This window comes from Trichoplusia ni, chromosome 18, assembly GCF_003590095.1.
Source record: "Trichoplusia ni isolate ovarian cell line Hi5 chromosome 18, tn1, whole genome shotgun sequence".
Lineage (NCBI taxonomy): Eukaryota > Metazoa > Arthropoda > Insecta > Lepidoptera > Noctuidae > Trichoplusia > Trichoplusia ni.
The window spans coordinates 7822824-7833432 of NC_039495.1; the positions used below are offsets into that span (position 1 = coordinate 7822824).

At 35.4% G+C, this 10609-nt stretch overlaps 1 protein-coding gene across 1 annotated transcript; it reads right to left on the reverse strand.

Annotated features, from left to right (window-relative positions):
- Positions 1-2003: 2003 nt before the first annotated feature.
- LOC113503105 lies at positions 2004-9217 on the reverse strand. Its single transcript, XM_026884923.1, has 6 exons — positions 9088-9217; positions 7888-8074; positions 7434-7531; positions 7076-7166; positions 3991-4068; positions 2004-2173 (listed from the first exon to the last, which is right to left on the reverse strand). The coding sequence occupies exons 1-6, from the start codon at positions 9172-9174 to the stop codon at positions 2079-2081; spliced, it is 636 nt and encodes a 211-aa protein (XP_026740724.1). The 5' UTR covers positions 9175-9217; the 3' UTR covers positions 2004-2078.
- Between the last annotated feature and the right edge of the window lie 1392 nt (positions 9218-10609).

The window sequence follows — 10609 nt, forward strand, 5'->3', positions numbered from 1 at the left end:
TTTATTGAGCTGCGTGTGCGACACCCCGATATAAGATTTGTTGGAAATACCTTTAATTTACGAATCATTGGAATTGTTCTAATGTGGCTTCTGGTGTTATTGATCTTTCGTTTAACTGAAACTTTTATTTATGTTTTTTTTTTGGCTTTAAAGAATATTATGTGAATAATGCTGTGAAAAATGTCAAATTGCGACTTATGACACGGGGGTGAAAAATAGTGAGTAATTTGAGAATTTCAAGTATTTCAAGTATTCGAGAGGGTCTCGGTAGTTCTATGAAATTTACAGACAAAGCAAAGGTTAAATAAACAGTATGCAATATATGAGGATAGTCTTTGACATAAAATTAGCAATCAAACTCAAAATACGGTTTATAAATTAACGTGCGATTATCAGATTAATTTGTCTCTACCTTTGCACTACATTCGAATGAGCACGCAATTACATAATAAAATAATAAAAAAACTGCTATTATCATTACCGGGGCAGTTTTTCGGGGCATTATCAAGGGTTGTGTTAGCGTCGCGTGCCGAACCAACATCAAGTCATCTGAGGATTACTGTCTGTTAATGTACGGAACACTGAAAGTGCCATTATATGTACGGTCGACCAAGTGATGAAACTGTTTTGGTTAAATTTTATGTGTTTAAGACTAGCTGTTGCGCGCGCTTTCGTCCGCGTGACTGTGAATTTAGAAAATAGTGCTCAACGTGTCGCGGGTTCGACCCCGCGTAGGAAGAGTTTTAGTTTTTTAGTGATTCACGAATGCTTGTCTTGAAAGAGGGTGTCTTTGTGGATGACGATGGCTTGAATATTTGTAAAACCCCTGCGATAAAAGTAAAATAGCTCACAGTCATAAATACATATGACAGTTTTTTAAAACAAAAGGTCTAGCGAACCTGTATATCCTAACATTCATCGCAAGAAGTTTCACCGCAAAAAAGCTTGATGTTAAACATTGAATATAACTAAATATAACTTATCCAAATTTACCAGAGCAGAACCAAAACTTCGTGTACCGAATACTGAACACCTACCTAATAGAACATTGAGGAAAAGCGTTACTATGCCCAAAACTGTTATCCTAAAAATACCACGTAAGTTTCACGTATTCAACTAGTTCCTTGTACCTAAAAACCTCTTACAAAACTCTTGCCATTGAAAAAACGAGACAGCGCTATATCCAGACTATTGCCATCTCGCTTTTTCAGGAGAAACAGCGTTTTTAGAGTTCTTGGTACAGTGTTTGGAACCTATTTGGGATTAGGTTTCGCGAAAAAACTTGTATTCGAACTAAATGAGGAGATATTTATTGTTTCTGTTGTAACCTAAATAAGTAATCAGTAATAGATGAGGCTAGAACTAATTTGTTGAACACTGGTAGGTATCTACTAGTTACTAAAAGGAAAATAAATTGTAATTATAGGACCGTTTTATGCGCAATTACATAATTATTTAGGTAGAGCTATTGAGACAATTTTATTACTACACATATGTAAAAAGCAATTTTGGACACTTGAAAAAAAAAGCTTTCACATTTTTGCTTTGCATAGACCTTTAACTAACTATGTCACTTCTCAGTCTCATCGGATTCATCTGCTCCTCTATCCAAATGACATATTTACAATCCTTGGAGTGAAAAGGCAACTCTGAAAAGAGTAATTATATTGATTGATCACCTTTGAGTACTTATTTCGAGTCTTCTTTTCTTGGTTAGAGCGTTCTCCATCAATTCTGACGCATGACGATAGCCACAATGTCTTGTGGGTATAGACTGCATTTTAAATGGGACGACAAATGGACTTAAAAATATTACCTTTCAGACTCCAATCTCTAATCTTTATGAAGACCGTAACACTTACCTGAAAACACTTTTAAATTTATTACAACATTAAGATAATTTCTTTATGAAAAACCTCATCTATATAATGTTTCATTTTCCAGTGTAGATACCATCTTCTCACGTAATTTCACTTTTATAATGGCTATAAAATAAAAGAGCATTATAAAAATCCCATTTAATTTAATTAATTTAGAGAGCTTTTCGGTACACCGAGGTTCGAAAGTCGAGGAAGAATTTACTCGCATTCGTTCTCGTGGAGAAGAATCGCTCGACGAACGTATCTGAAGTGGTAGAAACTGAACACCACCACAATGGAGAAGAAATATAGTACTGAAACAAAGAAAAACTTGTGATTAGATTAGAATATTCTTTATTGTAGACCATGGAACCATGGTGATTGTATGGTTTTACGTTTGTGTAGAGAAAGTATAATACAGCGCTTGTTATAGTTATAGGTTGGTATCAGTCGTGCAGCATTGTAAGGAAATCTGGATCTTAATTCTGAAATCTTAATTGTCATTCTTAGTAAGCTAGCTATGTAATCGATGCTCAAAGGTGAGCCATCTTTAGTCAGGTATTTTACGACGAAGTTGTTACGTACTTATTGTATTGAGACTTATTGATTGTCGAAAAAGACATGAAATAGTTTTACTTTGGGATTTTTTTAAATAAAAATCGTGCTGTGGATCCCTAATCATTTATTTAACAACGTTTTACTCGTGCTGCGGTTCGATTCGCGATCGCATCGTCGTCGCGTCAACTCATAATTGAGGACTCGGTTGGGTCCGATACTAGTAAGGACATTCCCAATATAACGCGCTTGAATAAACCGTTGTTAAATAAATAATTTCCTTGATTAATACTATTCAACGTTTATGACGGGAACATTAATAATTTAAACACGATTACGCAAACATTAACCACAAAAAGCAATAACAATACAAAATTACAACACCGCTACTAAAACCCAGCCATTACTAGCACATTAGCTAAGTACTGTAATTAAAATAATTAAATTAATATAATATTTCAATGATCAGTGCCTTTACCACGAAATTCTAAATCGAAAAAGTTCTCACTGTGGAAGCGTGACGGCGTACTACACTGTTCACCGCGGTCTCGTTTTAACAATGGTAATATTCTTACTTATAGATGTCATGGTACAGGGTTGTAGGAGTGCACTCATTGCAATTAGTATAATGCGGGTTCGGCAAGCACTCACATGATTGCTAGCTAAATTATGCTAGCCTGATGTGTCTGAGGTATAATTGGAAATTATTTATTCGCTACGTATTCGAATATATGAAATTCGGAAATACTAATGTTGTGAAATTTATTCAAAGAAACTACATTTTGCTGGTGACCAAGTTATTTTTAATATCTGTATTCTTTAATTTTGTATTTTCTTTTGTTTACACGCTCTTTTACGTGAAAGCTTCCCGTCCTTTTTAAATAGTTTCATCCTTCACACCGATAGTTTTTAACCCAAAATAAAAACGATATTTTACTAAACAAAAACCTGAATCTCAAGTAAAAAAAAAGATTGTGAAAATGCAGTATCAGTGACAACGTGCTTGTGTTGTAACAAAACACCTATTTCACGTGAATCCCATGGCTTTAGACCAGCTTATCTATGGTGTAGTGGTGTAAACGTTTTATGGTAACGTATAACACAGTTAGCATCGTAACTTTCGATATTTTGATTTGCGTTGTGAGTTTGTTGGGGATCAGAGTTGAAGGAAAGATGTCTCAGTTTTTGGTGGATATATTTTCGGGATAAGTTCATGGGAAGAGTCCTTTTTTATAGGTTTACACGGGAACATACGTCCAACATACAGAGGACTTATTGAGAACTTTAATCGAAAATCAGATTTGGCATCTACCAGGAATCACTCAATGCCTACTTTATAGAAGAACAGTCATGAACAATCTAAGGCAGCTACAAAATTGCTGTAAATTGTTGAGATTTTTTGGAGATTTTGAATTGATTTATATAAAGATACATTGTTATTCATTATTATCAGCATAGTGCCAGTAAAGCACGCCGTCACAATTCCACAAATACAGCAGTAAAACCCAAGGGCCAATCAAACATCTGCCTATTCTTAAAAAACTTATCCATTTACTAATATAGAACATTGACTTACATGCTCCTAGGAATGTGAGTAGTCCACTGACACACGCCAAATTAGCTAGGCGATGTTGTTCGTCTTTTATTTTTGGAGCTGAAATAACAGAAAAAGGTACAAATATTATAAGAGTCACGTTCGCAACAGAAATGTAGACGTAAATGGCTATTGTAACGAACAGTGAAACAGGTTTTTTGCCTGTTAAATAATACTTTCGGTACTCACGCACCATAATGTAATAATGATAAAAATATTTATTTGGAAAACAGATGTCCACATGGAATCAAAGCAGCAATTCTGTTTATAAGTATATATTGGTATGAAGCTACCAGGTGGCGGGGTATTAGAAAGGCTGACGGCCAACTGGATACACTGGACCAGCCGAACGGGCATTGTGGAGAGGAGAGCATACCTGGGGAGAGGCCTATGCCCAGCAGTGAACTGCAAATAGCTGATGATGTGATTGATGATGCTACGTTAATAAGTTATACCGTTTTGTCAGTATAACTAAGTTAACATAGGTAGTTAAATTTCAAAGTTTAGCTGGTTTGATACCCGCGCAGGATAAGCGCTTGCGTGATCCACGAATGTTTGTAGTAAACTCAGGGTGTCTTTGTGACTGAAATGTTTTCAAACGTCCCTCAGCACAAGGATAAAATTACTTGATGCGGAAGAAGTTATAAGAACAATGGAATATCAAAACCAGAACCAAAATTTTAACGTTACTGTATGGAAAATCACAACATATATCTCGTATAGACCAATACATAACCTAAGCTATACCCCGCATATTTTGTGACTCCGAAACCGTATTTTACGTCGAGGTTCCATCTAAATTTCTGGAAGAACTAATAAAATAAGGGTCCGTGCCATATATTGAGGACTTTACTTTCAGGGATTACATTATAATTCGATGAACCACGTTTACCACTTTCAGAGTGTTTATGAAGCTGGGAACTGGAACCTTATCTGATTTAAAGGTAAGGTTATATACCTATAGTATTTAGTAACTGAGAGGGTAGGGGGTCAACCTTTTTTTTTTCTTAAAATCAAAGCTTTCTCTAAGAAAAGATTTTGTTTTGACAAAGAGGTCAATAATGCACGCATTGTAGCTGATCTATGGAAATGAACATTTTTGTCCAAGAAAGTAATGGCTATAGTATGCAATTTCGGGACCATGAACTTTCATAGTATAATGATAGTTGTCTGTCAAGCCCTAGAGATAAATGTACAATATTTATATATGGCCATCAGTGGTCATTAAAAGGAAGGTTTATAAGGCTATAATGTTCTTTTTGACAAATTCAAGAAGAAAACTATTTCTACAGCATGATTGACATTGACACGTGACATTTTATAAAAAATCACAATCAGTCCAAAAAAAAAGGTTTCTTTTTCACTTAGGTACAATCTGTTATTACGATACTACCTATTACAAGCAAACGAAGAAAAAAAGGTATTTTCCTGCAAGACTCGACGTAAAATACAGGAATTGTTACTAAACGCATTTTTATTTGAACAAAAATGTCTGTTACATCCTACGACACATATTATGAAGCAATAACGAGAAGCAAAATCAGCTTTATACCTTTAGAAATAGGGTTGACTTTGCGTTGTACAAAGATGAATACATGGTTACTTTTGTGGTACGGTCAGCAAGAAAAAGAATATTCACATAAACTGATTTACAAAAGTGCCAGTATTTTTCAGTCACGAACTGGTATTTAGTATATGCATATAACTGTGTATACTATTTTTATATGTGATATCGCAACAGCATCTCTTTAAATCTGTGAACAGTATTTTTAAACGAATTCTATCAACCGACTTCTATTGCCGACCGTGCAAAGGCAAACATGAATGTCCATGTGCTAATATTAATATTAAACAAAATCAACTCTATTTCTAACTGCCGAAGGTTGGTTTTTGAATCCTTTGCGTCCACATATTTACATTAAACCCGGAGTTCACATTTATTTCTGAAGCTGCTCTATTACCTGCATATTGGAAACCAATAACTGAAGTACAATACTGAAACATAGTGAAATATGTAAATTCTATGTTAGGTAAAAGAAATTTCTCGCAGAAATGTGGAAAATGTTTGTGTAACTGGAACGTTTATAAAGATGATGTGTGCAGTGGTTCTCAACATTTTTAAACGTTTTGTTTTTAATGTGATTCGTGCTAGTATTTATAATGTTCAGATGGTGTGTTTCAAACGGTGGGCGTGATAGTTCATTTGACGGGTGTCTATTTTTTTCTTCAATTTCTTTATTTTCTTCAATCTATTTATAAAGAAGCCTCGCACTTGACCGTTTTTTTTTTAATATTAATAAAGTTACTCTATTTAAACTTTCAACTGGCAATTTAAGATATAAGTATTTTCAAACTAAAAGACTTGACTAAAGTTTTAATAGAGGACGGCATCGGCACCTTGAACAACGTTAGATATTATGAATTTCTTTTTTTCTGTAATCCACATACAATTTCCAATAGAAACAAACGTCAACTATTTCAAAATATCTACAATTAATAAAACCTTTGCGTTTAACTTTAAGCCTGAAAAATATTGTTATAAACTGGTTTTCTTTTAACAGAATGTTGAGCACCCCTGTCGTTTGTATTTGAATAAAAGTTTTTTGCGTAAATTGTACGGAGTTTTACGGTTACAATTTACGGTATTGTTGTCGTCTGTTTCCATGTAACTTTTAAAGGCTTTAGAACAACCGATAAATAAACAAAAATGCGAAGTAAATGTATTTTGTTAATAAGTATTGGGGAGATACCGAATTTCTGTTATATTTAATATGGTAGGATAGGTTATATTGCTAGGATATATTAGGATTCCTATTCTCAGTCAGATGACAAATTGTGTTTAAAGGGCAACATTAGAATTAATGCCTTTTAAAAGAGAAAAGTAAATTGATTTAATATCTTTTTTTTCTTTATAGTTTTCCGCTGTCTTTTACTGAATTTATTTTTCTGTCGGTATACAAAAACTACCGATTTATATGATACTTTACTTCTACGGCGATAAATGTGACCGATGGTTTTATTTTAACTGGTGTAGATTTATTTTAGTTTTGCTTATATTAAAACTTGCCATCTTTGAATCTGACGCAGGCTCGTCCGATTTTCGTCACCGCTAACGAGACCAGTCCCAACCATACTATAGTTGCCACTAGAAGATACACCTGTAACACACAACTTCAAATAAAAAATAGCCTTAAGTATCATGCTGTCTCTGTCATACTATAGAAAAAAGAAGAGATATGGATATATAATATAAATAAAGCCATTTTAATCCGCTAAACTTTATAAAGCAGAAATACGAACACTGGGAACTATTTCAGCAGTTAGAGTAGATATGCTTATGATTCTGAAAGCGATATTGAAATAGAAAATAGATCTTCGAAAATAGATATCGAAATAGATCTAGTGTAAATAGAAAAAGTTATTACCAGCATCGCTCGGCAGTTCTCTGTCAAGGCCACAATTATAAGTAGAGCTCCAGCACCGGTAACACCACTTAACACGATACCAGTAGCTGCGCTGATGACTGAAACAAAAAAAAATATACAGTAGTCAGCCTTCTCCCCAACTGTTAGAGTCGGCTTCCAGTCTAATTGGATGAAGCCCAGTACAAGTGGTTTACAAGGAGCGATCGGACCTTCTCAACCTAGTCTCCTGAGCAACACGATGCTCCTTATTCAGACTGATGGTCAGACAAATAAGAAAGTAAGTGCATAAAAAATATAGTAGATCAATTTATACTGGTCCTCATCCTAGCCTAAATATTGATCAGTTATTAAATGTCCGATGTCGACTCGGTGATCGCTATTTAGTAAAAAAGTTCATAGTGTCTAAAATTTTGTATCGATTATCACTTACATAATAAGTTAACCAAATACTAACATTGCGTTGTCGGAGTTTTATGCATGTCATCATACTGGGGTCCGTGCGTGAGGATCAGAGTTAGCAGGATGGAGCCGACGAGGACTTGGGAGAATGCTATCAGCAGGACCCCGGGGAAAAGGTTGCAGACGCCGCAGCAGCTCTCGAAGTGGCATCCCGGCTTGTGGATGGCAAAGTGTAAGGGCACCTGAGGATAGAAAAACAGTTATTATGGAAGGAGACATTAAGGAAAGAGACGCATGAGACATTATTTCGTGTAGAACTTAATCATCGGTCGGTCTAAAAAACTTATCGGACAGAACCAACCAGTAAAACGGAGACTTTGTGTGTATATTTATGCTCCGTATTTATTGATGAGAAACTGTTCCTAAAATCTAAAATAAGCCAATTTAGATGTACCAATAGTCATCTCCAGATATATTTTCTGGGATTTTATTTAATTTCTAAAATAAAAATTAAGTAAACGGTTATAATGAAAGTGAATCCATAATATAATTATTTCCATGCATAGATTTCATAAGTCACAGTTTTCGGGACCGACTTCTTCCATAAATAAATTGGAACTAAAATCATTCCTACTCAAAACAACGTCAAACAGAATCAAACGCCTCACATCCGGCATCAGACCTTTAGTATAGACAACAATACTGAGTACGTTTGTGGCGGGAAAGTCTCGGTTTCTTTGCAACCGCATTCCCTTTTGCGTTGCTCCGGCACTTTGACGATGTTCACCCGGTTCGTATGCAGGTCAAAAAGAAATGGCACACTCGTGTACGTTCGTAATTTGCGACAAAAATAATGGTGGCACAGAAAGAATTGGTTTCGTTTATGATGTATGTAGTTTGGTACTTTTAGTGCAGTTACGAGTAATTTAGTGTGGCAGCTAGGTTTTATTGTTGTTGGTACTGAGAGTAGGTTCCAAGCAAAAATGATATTGTTCGTTATGAGCAATATTTTACTTGGATAATGATTTGGAAGTTCGGACGTTTTGGACAAAATGCTAGCACAATTTTAAAAGAACGGAATTAAAAATACTGTGTTAAGTGATTTGTTTGCTAAAAGAAGAACAGTGGCTGTATTTCAATCACACATGCAATAGCATAGTTTGCTGTTATTGAGCTTTATCTGAAGAAACTTGGAAGTGGCGACACTAAGTTTTAAAACGATGAAATGACGTGAGTTTATGAATTAATAAGTGACCTGCAACGCTGTGGTACTTCGGCTGGTGCTCCTCGGTTTGTCACTAGTCCTTGTATAATCATCAGTAGTACTTTTTGGCATAGTCATTAAATTAACTAAAAATAAACACTTCGAATTACGTTTGACAGTATTTTTTTTTGTTTTTGTGTTTTAGGTTGATTTTGTTTTCGGACAGTAATAATTAAGAATGAAAGAGGTTGAGAGATAAATAGGATAAAAACGATTGGATTTTTTTTAGTCATAAGAATTTTTTCTTAAAAAAAAAAAAGATTTCGTATTTTTATCTATTCTGATAAGGCGGTGACAAAATAGTGGCCACGGCAAAAGAAGCGTCGGTCGTCCGGGAGCAAGATGGGTCGATAATATAGTTAAGGTCTCTTGTCGAGTCTGGATGAGGATGGCACAGGATCGTAGAAATTGTCACGAGAAAGGGGAGGCCTATGCCTAGCAGTGGCAGGCGGTGGATGATGATAATGATGAGGTAGAAAGATGATATCATCCGTCGCTAAAATATATACAAAAAATACCCACTCATACTAAAATGCCTTCTCAAAAAAAATTGCTTGCCACAGCAACAACAAGCAAAAACACCAGCAAAATCGTTGCATCAGACGCATTTACATGCAAAATCAGAGCTCAAAATTAGGGTTATGTCACAAAACAGATTCGATAAACGCGTATCAATGTGTGCATAGAGAACAAACTGATGTTAACCACGTCAGCAGGTTTGGAAGTAAACACCAGTTCTATGAGAGTGTGTTTAGAGGGAGACGTCCGTGATTTTACTAAAGAGGAGATATGTAATAGAGCCTTTTTGGTAGTTGGAAATTGTATGTTAGACATTACTGACTAACAAACAATTTGTACCAGTAGAGTATACAAAGAGTAACTTATGGAGTTTCTTGCCGGTTCTTCTCCATAAGGGTGACACTTTGGAACCGCGCAACTAGGGCCATCACCTTAACGTTTTGAAAGTGCCTGGAAAACGGCCTACTTGAAATAAAAACTTTTGATTTTGAATGGCTCTACGGATTTTTATTAAACATGTTAACGAATACTTGCTCATAACTCACCTTGTGGTCTGTCTGTCGGGTACGAAAATATTAGGAGAGAGGAGTAGCTAGTCGTCAACTTAATCTGGCATTTTAATAATATACAATAAAATCACATTATAGATTAAAGTTCCCAACAATACCTCTGCACGTTGGACCTGTGTCCCCGTACACACATTTAATAAGGACCGGGTCTCCTCTCATGAAGGTAACCAGTGAATGAAAAGAGATATATCAGCTTATCAGCCACTGAAACGTACTTCTTTCTTTGTATTAATGACATTATCCATCCAAAACCTCGAAGCTTGGTTCCCTTAGTTATCATTTCAATTTCGCCGAGGTGCATTGTTCGTGATTGCAGAGTAACGCGATCGAAAATCAATTGAATGTACAAACTGGTTCGGAATTCATCTGTAGGCACTGTTAAGGTGCGCTTACAGGGGCTACTTTAAGAAACGTCTGCAAGTTTA